Source organism: Ptychodera flava, assembly GCF_041260155.1.
Source record: "Ptychodera flava strain L36383 chromosome 3 unlocalized genomic scaffold, AS_Pfla_20210202 Scaffold_25__1_contigs__length_14229661_pilon, whole genome shotgun sequence".
Taxonomy (NCBI): domain Eukaryota; kingdom Metazoa; phylum Hemichordata; class Enteropneusta; family Ptychoderidae; genus Ptychodera; species Ptychodera flava.
Window position 1 is genome coordinate 3525273 of NW_027248279.1, and position 21283 is coordinate 3546555.

At 36.3% G+C, this 21283-nt stretch overlaps 1 protein-coding gene and 1 long non-coding RNA gene across 2 annotated transcripts; one reads left to right on the top strand and one right to left on the bottom strand.

Annotated features, from left to right (window-relative positions):
* Window positions 1–445: 445 nt before the first annotated feature.
* Window positions 446–19187, top strand: LOC139125665 (neural cell adhesion molecule 1-like). The gene is made up of 4 exons (XM_070691765.1): window positions 446–681; window positions 17398–17660; window positions 18420–18704; window positions 18948–19187. Exons 2-4 carry the CDS (start codon window positions 17561–17563, stop codon window positions 19070–19072), a joined length of 510 nt encoding a protein of 169 aa, XP_070547866.1. The 5' UTR covers window positions 446–681; window positions 17398–17560; the 3' UTR covers window positions 19073–19187.
* LOC139125539 (uncharacterized) lies at window positions 13741–15392 on the bottom strand. The gene is made up of 2 exons (XR_011550267.1): window positions 15329–15392; window positions 13741–14061 (listed from the first exon to the last, which is right to left on the bottom strand). It is a non-coding gene; the product is annotated as an uncharacterized lncRNA (long non-coding RNA).
* Window positions 19188–21283: the final 2096 nt, after the last annotated feature.

Below are 21283 nucleotides of genomic sequence, written 5' to 3' on the forward strand. Positions count from 1 at the left end.
AAAACTCCACAACAGGAGTTGCATTTTCTAAATTCTCATTTTTCATACAAAACTTTTGTGCATGTGAACTTGACTGAGTGGTTATGATGGTGGACTTCCAATACCATGTTACGGCAGATCCAGGTTCAAAACCCATCAAAATACAAGTTGATTTTACACATTCCTTGCACAAAAATGTTCATTTCAGACAACATGCCAACAGAAGAACCAGAATGGACAGTCATGGAAATGTGACTATTGGATTTATACACTTTCAATGTACTACAGTGACAGAATTTATATTTTGCGGGACTATGTCGTTGACATTGACTTGTTAATAACTATTTTTAATGAGAGCATTCTGACGCCGTGCACAAAATAATCATTTGTGATTGATCTGTCTGAAATATCTTTCTCAAATATTATTTCCAGATCCACCTCAAAGACCAGATATCAAGTACTTCAACAATGGAAAAGTAGTGGAAGGACAAACTTTTAATGCCACCTGCAAGGGAAAAAATGGAAAGCCAGACACATACGACGTTATTTGGGAAAATGACAGCACCTCTCTCACGCAACAATCTTTACTGACAATTGAAAATATTCAGAGAGACCAATCTGGCATCTACACCTGCATTACAGTAAATCAAATGTACGATATTCAGGGAAGTGCATCAGCATCCATAACCATTGATGTCCAGTGTAAGTTGCAGATACCTATTTTTTTCTATTTATCACTCACAAACACTATTACTAGAGATTAAAAATAGTGTCAAGGACACTGAAGCTCCTCAAGTGTGAGGCCAGTTAAAGTAGTTGGTTATTGGTAAGCAGTAATTGACTTGGAGGCATGGGGTTGGGATATGGGATACACAAGATTTGTGTTACATACATTTAATTGTATATACGGCATGATTTGGCCCATTAATATAAAAATAAGTTGATTACATTAACACCAATCTATCCTGATGGAGTATGTGGGGGTTTTTTGTTAGACGACTAGTAAAGTGAGCCATTTACTGCATTGGAATGCAGGAGAGCCACCGTAATTTCTCTCCCAGCACTCTAGTGAAAATTGCTCCATTGTGTTTTTTCAACATTTAAATTTGTAGTATACAAATGAATTGCATTTTCACATTGATCTGCTTGACCAGAAAATTCATCAGCCTTTTGCTGAAGTAGGTTTATATCTTCTTGTGTATATTGGCCAACTCTGAGACGATTAAGTAATTCTGCAAAATGTTTACCATCTTTCTGTCTGCACAGGCGCAATAGAGAAATAAATATGCAAAAAAGATGAAAGGCTACAGTAGTATTTGTGAAATCAAGCTCAAAGGTCATCGAAGTCATGTGACATTTTGTCAAAAAAATTGTATCCCATAGTTATCCCTATATACCAAAAATCAGACCTCTAGCTCTATTGGCTTGCCCAGAATTAGATATGTGCATAATTAATAAGGTACAGGATATGGCACCATACGGTCTCCCATCATACCAAATGTGAAGGGTGTAGCACTTGTGGTCATTGAGTTATGGCCATATATGTATATTTGGGTTCAAAGGTCAGCCAGGTCACATAATATTTTGTCAAAAAAAATTGTATCTCATAGTTATCCCTATATACCGAAAATCAGACTTCCAGCTCTATTGACTGGCCCAAAATTAGATACATGCATAATTAATGAGGTACAGGATGCGTCATCATTAGGTGTCCCATCATACCAAATATGAAGGGTGTAGCCCTTGTGATTACTGAGTTATGAAGAAATATCTATATTTGAGGTCAAAGGTAATTGAGGTCACATGACATTTCCTCAAAAGCATTGTATCCCATAGTTATCCCTATATACCAAAAATCAGACCTCCAGCTCTATTGGCTTGCCCAAAATTAGATATGTAAATAATTAATGAGGTACAGGTTGTGGCGTCATAAGGTTTCCCATCATACAAAATATGAAGGGTGTAGCCCTTGTGGTTACTGAGTTATGGACATATATGTATATTTGGGGTCAAAGGTCATGTCATAGTTATCCCTACATACCAAAAATCAGACTATAGCTCTATTATTAAGCCCAGAATTAGGTATGTGCATAATTAACACAGGAAAGGGCTGGTCATGTGACATTTTGTCGAAAAACTTTGCTCCCATAGTTTTCTCTATGTACCAAAAACACATTGAAGTTGACAGCCAGTTAGAGTGAAATCCGATCAAGCTGCAAAACTTAATTAGCTAAGGTATTGTGTATCGACATTAACAGCTGGGCTTGATGTGTTCTTGTTTATATTTTTAATCAGCTACATCTCTCAGTTACACATCACACCAGGCACAGTACGCAATATTACCCATAATGCAATACGATTTGTATGCACGGAGATCAGATTGCACATTGCGTTGTCGCCGTATTGCGCAACGCATAAACCACATGTGAACAGTAGCAACGCGATCAGAGTGTACGTCCAGTCTAGTCACCGCGATTGCGGTCGCCTCGAAAATATTTCATTGCAAGTGGAAACTTTGCCTTGTACACGCGTGCATGTATTTATCACCGGCCAGGAACATGTACGACACGGTTTTGTGGTTTTTCAACAGATGCAGATGTTGAAAGATGGAACTTGTTTGCACAATCAGTGAATAACCGTTATTTCTGATACCTGATCGCGAAGACAGAAACACATTGAAACTACAAGCTGCACTGAATTGATGCGGCGCCCCTTCAAATTCAGCAAAGCTGTTGACGCCGACTGTGAGCATATAAATAACCGGTCGCAATTTTCAATTGAAGCGATCGTGAAGTTCTGTATGAAATACCCCTATCAGCTGGCGTTTGTTGTTATTATTATACGACCAGCCAACACAGTATCGGCAACCACGAAACAGCCTATGTCGACAGTTAGTAAAACTACATACCTGCCATGCCTGTTCTACTCTGGTCCTGGTAGTTCATGGATCAAGCAAAAATAAACATTTAATCAAACTTCATGCGATCGATAAATCGTAGAGGTACCGTTTACCAAAGACTTGTACATCATCTACAAGGGCACATACACATTACAGTCATCGGCATATGACGGTGCTTGTGGTACGGTATGGTAACGTAGGATTTTAGTAGCGACACAAGTGAGCGCACACCTGAGTACAGTGCATGTGCTTACAAAAGCCAAAATTGTAACATGGCGAAATACATTTTTCATTCCGATGTGACTGTCCTTTTTCAAACTCTATCTCCTCCCTCGATTTCGGGGTCAACATAGGCAGTATATCGTTGGAATTGTATTTAGTTGTACAATGATGATATGGTCTTAACTTTTCAAAATCAACATTCCTCATCAAGAAATAGGCTAAGTATCATCAAAAATCAAATTTTTCACCAAATATTTGCAATAAAATTTTTAAAAATTGGTCAAACAAAAAACTGAGACCATACGTTTACGCGGAGCAAGCATAGCAATGGCTTCCGTACTCTTCCAGGCATTGTCGATCAAAAACCAGAGAGAAGATAGCAAAAATATCCCAAATAAGGTCAAACAATAGAAACTCAACTTCAATTTTTGAATAATATGAATCTTCGGATAGAATCATGCTATAAAGATTTGGAAAAAAAACCTAAAAATGTACGCCTTCCGAACTATCACATAGAAGTAACTGCGAACAAGGATAACAAACATGTATACGCCTATGACACCGATTTTCAGCTTGTGGCTATTTTTTGACACAGCATTAGTCATATATGTAATGGCGCCCTCGGTGGCAGGATGGTGATCTCCAAGCATACAAGTCGTGTTGCATCATGGGATTAAATGCGTACTGTGCAAGGGCCACTCCATGCATGTCAGACAGAGAAACATAAACAAATCACTACACTTTGCAATGTCATGTATCTTTCTTTTTTATTCGTGATGAACAAATGAGCTTGAAAGTTCAGGAACGTTTTGAAATTTTCGCCTGTCCAGTCTCAGTGAATCTACATATTAAACAATTTTTGGAATTCCTGAAAATTGGACACAATGATAAGTTATCTGTTGCTTACAACGGTCTAATCATTGCAATCCTAGTTCTTACAGATGAATCGAATCATGAAATACTGTGAGGGAACATTCTCATCACAGTATACCTCAACAACAGAACGGAAGAGAAAGTACTAGAGCTGTTACAACTTTAAAAATACCTTAAAGCTAAAAATAGAAATAATAGTGAAAAATTTGTGTAAATGGTATAAATGAAATGAGCTACAAGTAACAGACCACATCATAATCATGTTTGCAAGTCTTTCAGTGAAAAGGATGCTTTGTAACAAACTGTCTTTTTTTTATGTTTTATTAGAATCGTTATGTTGAAAAGGTTCTTGCAGTGCACCATTGAGTCCAATCAGGAACTCCACGAATACATTTACAAATGTATTTTGAACATGTAAGTTTACATGATGCTGGTCTAGCCGGTCAATCCCAAAGCTACCTGAACTTTCACGCTCACTTGTTCATCGCCAATAAAAATGAAAGATACATGACATTGCAAAGTGTGGTGATTTGTTTATAATGTTTCTCTTTCTGACATTCATGGAGTGGCCCTGGTGTGTTGTGTAACTGAGAGCATGTAGCTGATTAAAGATGTAAACAAGACCACATCAAGCCCTGCTGTGTTAATGTTGTAAAAATCACAGATACACATCTATTAAAACAACACCTTGGTTAATGAAGTTCTGCAGCTTGATCAAATTTCACTGTAATTGGCCACAACCAGTTTAACACATGACACATGGACACACAGACGGAAATTAATTGGTCAAATCTTGACAGGAGGACGTAAAAGTTGACGCCAAATCTTGACAGAATGAAGAAAAAGTTGACGGAAGGAAGTAAAAGTTTATGCCACCATCCTGGTTTCAATTCTAATAGCTCCTCAGTATATAAACTGAGGAGCTAAAAATGAAAGATCTAAATTGTATTTTGTACTGTGATATACTGGGATTACCCTGGCTGAGGAATTGCATAGGGAAAAATCCCACAGGAGAGAGAGCAGGGAGACAAATTGAAACCTCCGTGAGAACAAAAGTAAAACATGGCCATGTGTATTTGTTATGTTAAAAATAATCAAATTATACTGTTATGTAGTCATTTTCCCCACACACTCATCATGACCTGAGTTCAATTAGTCTAGAACATTCTCAAGGTCACTGCCCTTAATGACCTCACAACCTTGAATTCAATTAGTCATGTTTGGAATGTTCTGGAAATTTAATTAGTTGTGTAAGAGAGATAATTTTAGAACAGTAATTAGCATGTCAATAAAAGTTCTAGATTGTTCTTATATGCCCTTATGTAAGCACATGGGTATAAAAAGGGACGTGCACAGCTTCCAGTCAGACTTTTGGGATCGTGTCTCTTGTGTGTTACTATAAGTGTTTCGAAACTCCAGCAGCAAGTCATTCTCAAGACTTTTCAAGACCTTCACTGCCAACGCTGGATTTACACTGTGGACTTTGTGCAACTTCAAGCCTGCAAGCCAAAGGACTGTTCATTCATCCGACAGACTGTTACAACTCTGAGACTGGAGCTTTGCCGTCCCAGCTGAGATAAGTAGTCTGTACACTTTTAAAGCTTGTACTCTATCCCTGACTTAGCAATTAGTTTTATTTTTGTAATAAATTTTGTTTAAACGTTAACTGCTGAGTTCACCCTTTTTGTTCGTTTTCTCTGCACGTAACAAAATTGGGGGCTTGTCTGGGATACGAATATTTCGAGCAGTTTGACAACATTTTGACAGCCTTTTCAAAACTACTGTATACTGTGAACTCAGCGAAATTTAATCATGGCGGAATTCAAGCCAGACGAATTTATGGAGGACCTTGATCAGGACACATTTGATTCCCTCAAAAAAGACAACCTCATAGCACTGGCCGATTTCCTTAAAGTAGAAGTCAAGAGATCTATGCGCAAGAAGGAAATTCAGTTCAATATTGTCAAATATTTAGTCAGTGTAGGCAAATTTGAGGAATCCGTCTTACATGATTATGAGCCTGAGTCTTCCTTTGAACTTAGAAAATTGGAATTAGAAATACAGGCAGATTTCGAGCTAAAAAATTGGCATTAGAAAAAGAAAAAGAATTACAAATGAAAGAAAAAGAATTACAAATGGAAAAAGAGAGACAGGCATTAGAAAAAGAAAGATTACAAATGGAAGAAAGACAGAGAGAGAAAGAATTAGAAATGAAAGAAAGAGAATTGGAAATGAAAGAAAGATTAGAAATGAAATGTTTAGAGCTTGGAAAGTCAGGAAAATTCTCCCCTTCCGACAGTTTTGACATCACTAAGCATTTCAGGCTAGTTCCCCCTTTCCAAGAAAAGGATGTTGACAAATATTTCCTTCATTTTGAGAAAATTGCTCAGAGTCTGAATTGGCCTAAGGAGTCCTGGTCTAGGCTTTTGCAGAGTGCTTTGGTGTGTAAAAACCAGAGAAATTTACATTCAGTTGTGAGTAGAGCAGGCTTAAAATTATGATTCTGTGAAGGAATTAATTCTCAAGGTTTATGAGTATGGTGCCTGAAGCTTACCGTCAGAAATTTAGGGAAGGATCAAACTTATGTTGAATTCGCTCTGACAAAAGAACAACTGTTCGACCGTTGGTGTTCTTCAGAAAAGGTCAGTCAGAATTATGAAAAATTACGACAACTTGTTTGATTGAGGAATTTAAAAGGTGTATCAGAAGTGACATCAAGACGTTTATCAATGAACAAAAGGCAGATACATTGGAGGTTGCTGCACGTTTGGCTGATGATTATTCATTGACCCACAAATCTTCCTTTCTCAGCAAACCATCCCAGTCCTTTTCATACAGAAACAATGCAGGTAAATTTAGAGAGTCAATTCAAGAGTCTCTTGGTTTTAGCCCATTTGAGCTTGTATTTGGACATACAGTCCCTGGCCCACTTAAGCTCGTTAAAGAGAAATTCCTATCAGACGATGTCTGAATATTTTGCAATATGTGTCAGATTTTCGTACAAAACTCTCTAAAGCATGTGAATTAGCCAGAGAAAATCTTGAGTCATCTCAGCAGTCAATGAAAACCAAATACGATAAAAACACCTCAAAACGGAAGTTTGAACCAGGTCAAAAAATTCTTGTTCTACTTCCAATTCCTGGCAAACCACTCCATGCTCGTTACTTTGGGCCATACCTAATTGATAAGAAATTTAGTGATTTACATTACATCATAATAACACCTGACAGGCGAAAACAAAAACAGCTATGTCACATAAATATGCTTAAGCCATATTTGGATAGGGATAATCCTACTAAAACTCAGCCTGTCAGTGCAGTCAGTTCTGGCCATTATGAAGATAGTGATACTGAAACTGACTTGAGTGAAAATACTCTAAATCAAAGCTGGGCTCAGTCAAGCTTCAGCACTCAGAAATCCTGGAGAAGCTGGAGTCTACAAAGTTGGCACACCTCCAGCCAGAACAACAACAACAGATGAAAGAACTGCTCCATGAATATAAACACCTGTTTCAAGATGTCCCAACAAGGACAAACGTCATCTATCATGACGTTGATGTTGGGGACAGTAAGCCTGTAAAACAACATCCATACAGACTGAATCCAACAAAAGCGAAATATCTCCAGGAAGAAGTCAAATACCTGCTGGACAATGACTTTATTGAACCCAGTAAAAGTAACTGGAGTTCGCCGTGCATACTTGTTCCCAAATCAGATCACAGTTATCGTATGTGCATGGACTTTAGGAAAGTCAACACTTTAACAAAGACAGACACTTTCCCAATCCGAGGATTGATGACTGCATCGACCGAGTGGGAAAATCCAAGTATGTGACGAAATTTGACCTACTGAAGGGATTTGGCAAGTCCCTCTGACGGATCGTGCTCGTGAAATATCCGCCATTGTTACACCAGACGGATTGTTCCAGTACAAGGTGATGCCATTCGGAATGAAGAACTCCGGCAACGTTCCAACGGATGATCAACGACGTCATATCCGGGCTAGACGGATGTGCAGCTTACATTGACGACGTCGTCCTGTATAGTGACACCTGGGAGGAACATATCAAGCTCATTCGGAAGTTCTTTGAGAAACTGAGCAAAGCAATGTTGACTGTCAACCTTGCAAGAGGATAGTCATGGTGTAGATCATCCTGTTTGCTATTTTTCACGCAAATTTAACAAATCCCAGAGAAACTACTCTACAATTGAAAAAGAGTGTTTATCTTTGATATTAGCTTTACAGCATTTTGAAGTTTATGTTACTTCTTCAAATCAGCCAATAGTGGTTTATATTGATCACAACCCTCTTGTTTTTCTGCAGAAATTTAAAGGCAAAAATCAGAGATTGCTAAGATGGAGTTTAATGTTACAGGAGTTTAATCTTGACATTAGACATATCAAAGGCAGAGACAATTTAATTGCAGACTGTCTCTCTTGTATTTAGAGTTTATTGTTGTTCACACTTTTAAGATTACATTTGTAAAAGAAAGATTTTTCTTTGAAAAATTTTCTTTTTTGAAGAGGGGGTGTGTTATGTAGGTCATTTTCCCCACACACTCCTCATCATGATAAAGTGATTTCAGAACAACAGATTTACCAACACCTGCTCCACCTGTAACAAACACATGCAAAGGATCTGTTTTGTTTTAATCCAATGAATTATATGATAGAATATTTCTTTTTGCTTCTTGTTAAGAATCTGTAAAATGGGGTACAGCTGACTGTCAGGCATTCGTGGGTGTTGAAGTTCTTCAATATTGGGATTGTTTACAGCCATGCCAATGTCTTGTCCTATGTCATATTGTGAATGACTGTCATTCTGTGGGGCAAATATGTTCATTGTGTCACTTTGTCTGCATCCTTCTGCAGAGTCTTGTCTTTCCTGATGTTCTGTATTTGGAGCAATATTGTCAAACATATCCACAGCTGTATTCTGTACTGCTTCAATTGCTTGATCTAATGCCTCAGCATTTTATTGTAGTCCTTTGTTTAGTATATACTTCCTGTTTTATTTGCAAATAGCGGTCATGGTATGTACTACAACCAGCCAATAGTTGATTTTCATGTCTCCAATGATAAAACAACATTACTAACTCTCTGTAATGATTTTCTGAGTCTCTCTCTTTATGAAAACGAACATATCGGATGACTTTACTTTTTGTGCGTTTTTTGTAGATAAGTTTACCGACACGATAAGTTGTCCCACTGTTGTTGTTGTCATCATTGTAAACATCATCATTGTCTTTCTTCTCTACTTCACCAGGTTTTTCCCTTTCAAAAGTATACCAAGCTGCAAATCTGCCAAGCACAATTTCTCAAGGGCTTTTGGACGACGCTCATATTTTTTCAAGATGTTGTCACTTTCTATATCAGTAGCATTTGCCGGCATATTTTGTATTTCATCCAGTGGTTTCAGTAGAATAACTCGATCATTAGGGGTGATGTATTAACAAATATGACATCTCGTGATGCTCTCCTCAATTTCATTTGCATAGTTAGATACACAGCCTCTTGGGCACTAACTTCAACATGATTTAGGATTTGTTTCCTATATGTCTGACACTCTCCCTGATGTCTTGATTTCCTTCTCTCACTTCATCTACAGCTCTAGCTAGCAAGTTACTCATTCCTCGTTGAGCTTTGCTGATGTAAGATGCTATGTACATTGCACCAGGCATATGGATCTATAATAAATTGAATGTCCATGTTTGCCCTCCATGCTTTCAGTAGAATTTCATTATAATTATTTATTCTGATTTCATTAGGTGATCTTTTGAGGAAGATTTTTTCAGATGTTAGGGATGACTGTATTGCTTTAATGTAGGTCTCCTCATCAAGTTGTATTTTGTTTAAGAATTCATCAAATGAGAGCTTTTCTCCGAATTGTAAATCAGAAAGTACAGTTTTAATACGTGTATAGTGTTCTTTAAGCTCTGTTCTGTTGTTTCATCAATATCCATAGGTAATGGTTGCAAATATCATTGTTCTTGGCATAGGTGGTAGAGGAAAGCCAAATCTACAAACACACTGACCTTTGACTTTACATGTTTTTGCATGTCTATGCATCTGATAATTTATCAACTCTGCAAGGTTTCATCACTGGTTTCATTGCTGCATGTAATATACTGATCTATGAAATTAATAATTTCATCATCATCATTCTCACCATACTGTGGTGCATCTTTGATCCATACAAGCATGTGTACATGTGGTGACCCTCTTTGTTGAAACTCGACTCTGTAAAAGTAGTCCTGTATTCACCAAGTGGATGGTGTGAACTGAGTAGAAAATCATGCATAAATTGCTGAAAGCAATGGTCAAAGTGTCGAGCACAAGTAACCGGGTCTGATTTGATCAGTTCAGACTTAGTGTTCCATGACATATTTAATATATCATTGTCTGTGTACTCCTTTTCATGAACTGTCTTTCCAAGAATTTTCAAAAGATGTATCCACTTGGACTCTGCTGATGAGAAGGACATGAAGTATGTTGGAATTGCAATTTGGCGTATCATAGCAAAAATGTCTCTCTTGACACTTCCCAATATGGTGGTGACCCTCTCAATGTTTTTAATACCCTGAATCCTTCATCAAGTCTAACTATCTTGTCTACATTTTGAGGAGATTGCACTTCACCAGCTGTTACTTTACGGCCTTTCAGATTACATTTGCGTAAGCATAATGATGCTTTGTCTTTGATTTGCTGAATTTGTAACTTTTTCAGTTTGAAGAAAATGTTCAGAACAGATTTCTCAACTCTTCGATCTTTATGTCGCAGTTCCCATTTGCATAGTGTACTGTATGATACTGGGATGTTTTGTTCACTTTGTCTCGCCTGACCACAAAAAATTGTTGGAAATGAGAGTTCTTCGGAATACTTATCTTGAAATATACCTAAAGGTCTGTTGCCTTCACCCGGGGCAAAGCAAAATGCTCCTTGTGAATCTATGTTTCTATCATAAGAAAGTGAAAGCATTGTATCTAATGTTCCAGCAGCCATATCCTCTAAATTGATTTCTTCTATCCAATCATCATTGTTATCATCACAATGATCATCATTGTTATTATCAACATTTTCATTACAGGAGTCCTGTTGATCTATTTCAGAATTAAGATTGCAATCATTGTCCTGCAAAAATTCTTCCCAGTCATCAGATTCATTCTGATCACAAACATTCCAATTTGTACCAATTGTTATCTTTTCCGCTTTATACAAAGGACTGTTTTCAACTAACCACTTTGCTGCCATTATCACTTTGTGAGGTCTAATATTTTCAACTTGGTAGGCATGATTTTAGCTTATTTTCCTTTTGAATTTGACAGGTATTGTTTGTGAATCATTGATAGTTCTGGGTAATGTTGAAACAGTGCTAGATACATCGGCTATGACATTTACAATATTGCCTTTGAGACTAACTTGTCTACCCCGTGGCAATTCTCTGATTTGCATGAAAGGAATACGTAAGGCAACAAGTCTTTCTTCAAGTGGATGTAATTTTAACTCTGGTGGGATTCCTGGGAATGACATTTTGTTTGCTACAGCACAAGGTGGCAGCTTTGACTCTTTTAAATATGAGTAACAAGTTTGACATAATGGTGACATTTCATCATCTGTGGCATTTACATAGGATGATGCCAATTTACTTTTAATATTATTGTAATTTACAACACTTTCTCTGTACCACAGCTGTTCACAGCACATACATACAAATGTTGGACCATTCTGAACTGATTTATGGAAAACTTCAATAAGTTCATTAATTGATTTGGCACCACTGCAATTTCTTTAATTTTCTTAGCTCTTGCATCACCTTGTTTTTCAGCTTGTCTGTACACTTCATCAGACCGTCTGAATTTCTTTGATTTAGCATTTCTCTGTTGTTCATTTTGTCTGTACACTTCATCAGACCGTCTTAATTTCATAGATTCAACGTTTCTCTGCTGTTCACCTTGTCTGTACACTTCATCAGACCGTCTTAATTTCATAGATTCAACATTTCTCTGTTGTTCATTGTGTCTGTACACTTCATCAGACCGTCTTAATTTCTTTGATTTCACATTTCTCTGTTGTTCACTTTGTCTGTACACTTCATCAGACCGTCTTAATTTCATTGATTTCACATTTCTCTGTTGTTCATTGTGTCTGTACACTTCATCAGACCGTCTTAATTTCTTTGATTTCACATTTCTCTGTTGTTCACTTTGTCTGTACACTTCATCAGACCGTCTTAATTTCATTGATTTCACATTTCTCTGTTGTTCATTGTGTCTGTACACTTCATCAGACCGTCTTAATTTCTTTGATTTCACATTTCTCTGTTGTTCATTGTGTCTGAACACTTCATCAGACCGTCTTAATTTCATAGATTCAACGTTTCTCTGCTGTTCACCTTGTCTGTACACTTCATCAGACCGTCTTAATTTCATAGATTCAACATTTCTCTGTTGTTCATTGTGTCTGTACACTTCATCAGACCGTCTTAATTCTTTGATTTCACATTTCTCTGTTGTTCACTTTGTCTGTACACTTCATCAGACCGTCTTAATTTCATTGATTTCACATTTCTCTGTTGTTCATTGTGTCTGTACACTTCATCAGACCGTCTTAATTTCTTTGATTTCACATTTCTCTGTTGTTCACTTTGTCTGTACACTTCATCAGACCGTCTTAATTTCATTGATTTAACATTTCTCTGTTGTTCACTTTGTCTGTACACCTCATCAGACCGTCTTAATTTCATTGATTTCACATTTCTCTGTTGTTCATTGTGTCTGTACACTTCATCAGACCGTCTTAATTTCTTTGATTGAGCATTTCTCTGTTGTTCACTTTGTCTGTACACTTCATCAGACCGTCTTAATTTCATTGATTGAACATTTCTCTGCTGTTCATTTTCTCTGAACTCTACCATTTTCCTTTTTTCTTGCTTCTTTTCTTGTCTTTCTCTTTCTCTTTTTCTCTATAATTTGCACAACCTGTGGTTTCAGCCGTGTCATGAAATGTCTCTGTATCTCTTTTCTCAAGGAAATCATAGTGCCCACTATCAATTTGTCCTTCTACACGGATTGCATGATATAATAGGTGTATTGTTTCAGAGGATTCACCTTCAGTGTCGAATGGTTCATTCAGAACATCTTGATGAACTGCAATTTTTACACTGTATGCCATAGCAGCTGCATTTCTTTCAATATGGCCACCATGAGTTGCCAAACCCGGGTCAGATATAGACATGTACTGTCTGTAGTCATCTTGATTATTTACATGAAATCTCTGATATTCACCTTTAATGAACTGCTCATATTGATCCCAATGATCAATTATATAGTTGACACATTGTAATCTTACAGCATTATGATGAATCTGAGATCCAAAGAGACCTTGACTTATAGCCCTAAATAAACAATTGCCATCACCCTCAATAACCACCTTTCTATAAGAATTTTGTGGACATTGTCTTTTATGTTGGAGATGCAATTTTCTCTTTTCATTTTTGGCCTTGTGGCTTAATTTCTTTACTCTCATTGTATTGATGTATTCAACTTCTAACAGATGTGATAAGATTCCTTCAGATTATTGTAGTGTTGCAGTATCAAAAAGGTATAATCTGGAATAAACTCACTCAGAATTCGTGTACAAGTTATCCTTGTATTTCTCTAGGATGGATGGATTATTAGATAAAACACCAAGAATAAATAAATATATCTCTGTATGTTGTGTATATATATCTTGTGGCAGTCACTCTAAAATTAAACCAAGTACTCAAATCTTCCAATTTTTAAATATTTATTTGATTCTTATGATGGTGTGATTGTTATAATAGTGAAAAGTGAGCCTTCTAACGGCCAAATGTCTGAGCGTTCTGTGAGCCTTCCAACGGCCAAATGTGCAAATATGAGCCTTCTAGCGGCCAAATATGAGCCTTCCAACGGCCAAATGTGAGCCTTCCAACGGCCAAATATGCAAATATGAGCCTTCCAGCGGCCAAATGTGCAAATGTGAGCCTTCTAGCGGCCAAATACAAGCCTTATCACAGCAAAATTAACCTCTTGAGCAGTAGTGGTGCAGGACTTCGGCTTGTAGATGTAATCTGTGTAAGAAATAAAATCAATATATGATTTGAGTGGCAGCATGGGCTAAGGGACGGACCATTAGAATTTGGAAGGGGGGGTGGTCAGAACCGGAAAAAAAAATTTCAGAGCAGAAAATTTGAAAAAAAAAATTTTCAGACTTCTCTCCAAAATAAAAAAAAATATTCAGAACGTAACCGATAATAAAAAATTCTGCAAAATTCAGAAAAAAAAATTTGCAAGTCTATTTTCATTTGAAAAAAATAAAATTTAAAATTATCAGACGTAAAAAAAAAATTCAGATTCCAGTCGTGACCACCCCTCCCAAAGTCTAATGGTCCGTCCCTAAATTTAAAGTTAAAAAAATACCCAGTAGAAAGTTCATGCCAACAAAATGTCACCCTATCAAAAATACTGCCAAAGTACTGCTCCCATTTGATCAGGACTTTTCAAATAACTGCAACAAATTTGAGTCATGTATGTAGCCCATCATGAACTGTATAATATATCAGTCTATCGAATTCTAAAATTCTTTGACAAAAAATAGGAAGACATATACCATAAAATATGCAAATAAACGGACCTACCCTGGGCATTTTCCAGGTAAACGTTTATGATTTATCTGCTCAATTTCAATATTTTGAAAAACAACCCTTATATACAACAACTACACTTCCCCCTCTATACAATGTTTGGTTCCTTGAAAAAATGTGTACTGTGTCTTGAATGACCATAGTCGGCCATATTTCTATTGGAGATGCATATTTTTTATTGAACGAATTTGATTTTTTTTTTCCATATTTACGACTCCTCAAGCACATCGTTCTCGAGATTCAAAATTGTGATCACTACCATAATGAACAAATTTATCTTTATCTCGATGAAATCATGTCTATTTTCACAAATTCAAAGTCTAACCTTTTGACGCAATAAACTTCTGACGTCGCACGGATACGCATACTAGTACACCTTGGCCACGTCAGCCATCTGTTTTTCCACTAACACGTGTCCTCACCACTTGTTCATATTTACGACTCATCAAGGACACCGTCCTCGAGATTCAAAATTGTTGATCGCTTCCATAATGAACAAATTTACCTTTAGCTAGATGAAATCTTGTCTATTTTCACAAATACAAAGTCTAATCTTTTGACGCAAAATCTTCCGACGTCGTAAGGATACGCATACCGTACACCTTAGCCACATCAGCCACCTTGTTTTTCACTAACACTAACAGTAACACGTATCATCGCGACTTGTTACCATACAAAAGAGTGAAACACTTACCTGACTTTTTCCTGTGACGGTCCTCTAGATGCACTAAGGTTTATGAAGCAGCTTAGTGCCGTTACCTGCTTCGGATTGCCAGCAATAGCCGGCCTTTGACGATATTTCTGACGATGAGTACAACGGCTTTACTCTGGGCCAGACGATGCTGAAGTTGGACTCAGTTTCGGATTCGGATTCGGATTCGAATAACTGAGAATAGTTTTATATTTCCAGCTTATGTTATTATTTTTTCGAAAATATGATAACTACTGATATACACAAGGAGATCACCTTACTGCACATGTAGTATATATTTCATGACATAAATGTTTCGCACATAATCATAATTTATACAATTTAAATACAAAAAACTTTAGGCAGTAGAGCAAGAAACTATAGTGCATGAATACACCAGACAAAACTGCTGGAAAATTAGTCAAAAGTTACAACTCATGAGCAATTATTGGTATTGTGCAGTTTAGACTATTCAAACTAACAGTACTTCGCACAATACAAAGAAATGCATTCAATGCAATCTTTATTATACAACATATAATGATAGTTTAGTCCAGGTTTGGTATGGTACATTTTAAATGAAATCTATGCAGAACAACATCAACCAAAACAGCAAAGTAATACAGCACATTAGCATTATACCATGTGACACACATCGGGACATATAAACAATTAAAGTATAGATGTTTTTGTAAACGTCGTTGTCCTTTCTCGACACTTCCTTTCAATTCCGAATTAAAGCACTTCGAAGTTTTCTGTAATGTCAACTTATTACCATTTGATTGTGAAAATATGCACACAATTTATGCTTTAAAATATATACTACATATGCCGGTAGGTAATCCAGTAAAAACTTGTTCTTGACGACAAGTAGTTATCTTTTCATACGAAAGTACTGAAGACTATTTTATTTTCACTGGAATTTATTTTTGCTGAAAACAGATTTTCGTTGTTTCACTGTCTTATTTTCACTTTGTCTAGTCTGATTGGATTTTATTGTAGCAGAAAAACAGGTCCGGCGAAAGTAATGAAAATAAAATTCCAAGTGAAAATAAAGTATTCCACAGTATAACTTAACTGAATCCGAAACCGAATCCGAAACCGAGTCTAACTTCAGCATCGTTCAAGCCAGAGTGTAACGTGGGGATACCGGCTTCCCATAGACTACCATGTATCAGAAAATTAAAACTGTGATAACTTCATTAATATGCAAGCCACGCCCACCAAAACCTTTTCAGTTCTAGCCATTTGAATTCTGAAGATGTCTACCAAATTTGACTGAAATACGTTCAGCCGTTTTTGAGATAATGGGGATACAGACACACGGACAACACAGAGACACACACACACAGACACACACACAGACAGACATGGCTAAACCATATGCTCACGTGTGTGAACACGTGAGCAAAAACTTAGGGCCATTGGTTAAAAATATTTGCTTGATTACTACACACACCACATGTACTTTGTCACATATATGGAATGTGTGTACACTAATCAATAATGCACATTAAAGGAAAACAAGCCATCTAATGGCTGATAGAGCTCTGCTGTTTATGTAGACAACAGAAAAATAGCTGCAAAAATACAAATTGAAGATTCATAATTTGAACAAAGCAATTAACATTATCCCTAGGAGCATGAATACTGATAAATACTGATCATCATTCAGCATTCCAATGCAGTAGGACATGTTCTTTTCCAAGTATACCATAATGACAGAAATATACAATTTAAATCAACACTATTCACAATCATAAATTTATTAATAACAGGGTCTGTACTACAACTGTGTGAATCTGGCATGAAAACTGATCATCAAGCAGGATTCAAGTGCTATAGGTTATTTTTGCAAGTATATAATAACAACAGATATATATTAAATATTTATCAAAGCATTCATAATCATAAATGAATTGATTATTTACTCTATTGCCATTACTAATAAAACCTGATGTCCCTTTGAGAATAAATATACATTTTACATACAGTTCAAGTGTGCATATCATACAACAACAGGAAATAGTTCCCTAAACCATAAAATGCATACTTCATACTGTTTCTTACAGATTTACCCACCAAAGTAGGTGGGACAAGATATGCTGGTGTGATTGGGCAATCCCTCATCATGAACCTGACGGTTGAAGCAACCCACAAGGAGTTACATTTGGAGAATGGACACTAGGAAACATTACCTTGAATAAAACAGATTCACAAAGCACCTCTTCAGCAATGATAGAAACCATATCACCTAAACATTTTGGAATCTACAATATTTCAGCTGAAAATCATGTTGGAGTTGTCTATATAGAAATTATCTTAGAACCAACAGGTTTGTTTAAATCAAGGTTATTACATACCGGTGTAATTATGCCTCCAGAGATAAAACAATATCTTATTGTTAAAGGTCAAAATATCTATGCTACTATGCTGAAATAGACTCCACAGTCTCTAGCAACTTAAAAAAAAAATAGAAAAAACTAAGAGAAGGTTTATATTAGTAAATCTGTTATGAAATAATGATAACACAAATCAACCATTGGGATGGTAGGGACATATTTAAGTGCAGTGAAGGAGTCTTTTTAATAATGGGTGTTGTTACTGGCCTAGCTGGAATAATTATGGAAATTTCAAAAATGTACCAGACAATTTTGTAAAGAACTATTAGCATTCATTTCTCAATATCAAAACAGTTTTCTTTTGTTGTTTTTTCAAGTTTTCATATAATTTTTAGGCTAATGATGACTTTTAACATTTCTTACTGCTGAATACAAGATTCAAAATAACTTGACCTCAGAACAATTGTGCTGTGCACATTAATGGAAACTGTCTCTGTGTTGGCAATTTATAAAGACAATAGCTGTAATGACTCAAGTATTTCAAAGTAACCACAATTGCAAAGACAAATATTTTTGGTAATTGTTGTTAATGTGTAGTTCTGACAATCAATACCGTTATCAGCTACTAAAACTGTGAATAATTGATAGTATACATGAAAAGTAGAAATTTAACAAATTCTTAAAAAACTCTTCAAAGAAAGATTTTCAGCAAATGAACCCTTGATACCACAACTTTACTGACTTCTTTATAGGACCACCCGAATCCCCCACTTTGAAGTTATTGGAACAGTACTATGAAAATTTAACTATAGCAATAATACCTGGTTTCAATGGTGGTGATGCAGATGGTGTTCGCTACACCCTGGAATATCGTGAATTTGGAACTAAAATATTTACACCATGGCTATCAAAATCAGAGGTTCAAGTTACTTCTGTTGGAAATTTACAGCCTGGATCAATATATGAATTCCGAGCATTTGCAGAAAACAGATTTGGTGTGGGAGATATCTCAAATGGATACCAATTCAAGACATACGGTACGTATTCTTCCAGGGCACAAGTTTATTGTATCTGAAAAATTCAAATTCTAAAACTGCACTATTCCTGTAGTGCATTTGTTAAGTGGTGAAACATCGTCTTATTCTTCCGTTTTGCTGCCAGACTGGTCCTCATAAGAATTTGAGCTGTAATATTAATCTTGTCTGCCATTTTCTGTAATTTGATACTTTTGGTTGATTATTTCTTATAAAACAAATATATGTTTATTCCTTCCACAACAGCACACCCAAATATTACTTTTGATCAGAAAACTGGTGTTCTAAGATGGACTCCACATGAAAATGAGAATTATTATTGCGTTAAGATTGAGATGAAGAACGGTGGCACTGATGCATCATGGTTATAATTGATAACTGCATCCCAAGACATAACAGAGTACAGTGTCAGGGATAGAAATGCTGAATATAGAGTGTCATACTGTACATCAGATGGTATATGTGAGGATTCAGTTTTCCATCCTATCAAAGGTGAGTACTTCAATCATTATGTCATTAGACTGATCAGATGTCCGTCTGAACAAAATCAAGTCATACGGCATGTTTACAACATCACATTTGTGTGCATTTTTAGTCCCCATGGACACAGTCCAGCGGGGACTTACAGATTGGGTCCCGTTCATCTTTCTGTCCGTCCGTCCGTCCTTCTGTCCGTCCGTCCATAAGCAGCCGTTTCTGTGTCACCCCTTCGCTGATTTTTTTCAAATTTGTGCAAGGATAAAGTACTGTGGCATACATATGCATGTCAATTCACTTAGCGATATGACCAAATATAGCTGCCCGGCGGCCATTTTGTTGCGACTTTTTCTTGTTTTTGAACCATAACTCAAATATCCCTGAATCGATTTTGTTCAATGTTGGTAAACTGATATAGTACTATGGCATATATATGCACGTCATTCATTTTGTGATACGATCCAATATGGCTGCTGGGCCGCCATTTCGTTATGATTTTTTTCATGTTTTTGAACCATACCTCAACTATCTTTGAAGCGATTTTGTTCAATGTTGGTAAACTGATAAAGTACTATGGCATATATATGGACATTAGTTTAGTTTGTGATCAATCCTATGTGGCCACCAGGTGGCTATTTTGTTACAATTTTTTCATCTTTTTGAAGCAGAACCAACTATTCCTGAATCGATTTTGTTCAGTGTTGGTACACAGATAACATATTATGACATATATATGCACATCAATTTATCAATTTATCAATACGATTTAATATGGCCACCAGGCGGCCATTTTGTTGTGATTTTTTCATGTTTTTGAACCATACCTCAACAATCCTTGAACTGATTTGTTCAATGTTGGTACACAGATAAAGACTATATGAACATCAATTTATTTCACGATAAAATCCAATATGGCCACCCAGCGGCTATTTTTTTACAATTTTTTCATGTTTTTGAACCATAACTCAACTATCCCTGAACAGATTTCGTTCACACTTGGCACACAGACATTGTATTGTAGTGTGCATATCAATAAATGGTGCGAGTGGGAACTGTGTCATCAGCGATGACTTGTTCAGAGATAATTCAAGATGCAACTTACTATATCCAAAAAAATTACATTTTTACTATTTAATACCTCATAACCGTTACCAAAGTAGAACGATTGCAATTTATTCATGGCGAATAATTAATCAAATATTGCTTAAAATCATGTTTTGTTTGTTGGAATAAACTACATGAAGCTGCCCAGATAACAATTAGTGGAAGTTCTTATAACAAGTTTGTATCACCATTGCAATGAGATATAATTACAATGTTTACTTCTAAACTTATGCAAACTTTCTAACAATATTCTTATTTGTGTTGCATTTGCTTTCTTGACAAAAATAACAGTAGTAAGTGTATCCATAATCAAATCATGGTGTTTGAGACTGTATCATTAGGGGTGTCATGTGTCCACTGTATGGCCTAGATTGTTGAACTCGCAGTACATTCAGAGTGTCCTTGGAATGCAAAAGATCACTATTCAAAATCAATATAGATGCTTTTTTCTCACACGTTCAACAGATGAAATATTTTTCAAAACTGTATGTTTCTTGTCATTTTTGTGTATTTGTTGAAATACTGGCATATTCAAAAGTTCGTAGTTCTGACAGTCACCACTTTTGTAGCAATATGTGGCGGTAAAGAGTTCAGGTACATCAGTTGCGTTATTTCATTTTGGGAACTCTTTGATCAAAATAAATTTTGATATTATTCCCTAATATTTTTCTTCGTTCAGCGAAGGAAAATACGAGTGACGTAATGACCGTGTCACCACGAGTCGAAGACGAGTGGTGACACGGTCATTACGTCACAAGTATTTTCCGAGCTGAACGAAGAATATATTAGGGAATAATATACTTATCACATGCACAAGCAAGAATTTGTTATTTTTTGCAAAATAAAATAAGTTTTCCATGATGATTCTGTGTTTAAACTTTTGAACTACTTTAGGAATAAATATCAGTACGCCGTGCACAAGTTGTCAATCATTTCCAGTCGTCCGTCGTGTGCGTTATAGTGCTCATGTTCATTCATGTATGGAGCAAGTGACAGCTCTC

Excerpts from the sequence above, each read along its gene's own strand:
- LOC139125665 (XM_070691765.1), top strand. The coding sequence starts at position 17,561 with ATGATAGAAACCATATCACCTAAACATTTTGGAATCTACAATATTTCA. Across the intron at positions 17,661-18,419 it reads AATTATCTTAGAACCAACAG|GACCACCCGAATCCCCCACT; the intron begins GTTTGTTTAAAT and ends ACTTCTTTATAG. Across the intron at positions 18,705-18,947 it reads ATACCAATTCAAGACATACG|CACACCCAAATATTACTTTT; the intron begins GTACGTATTCTT and ends CTTCCACAACAG.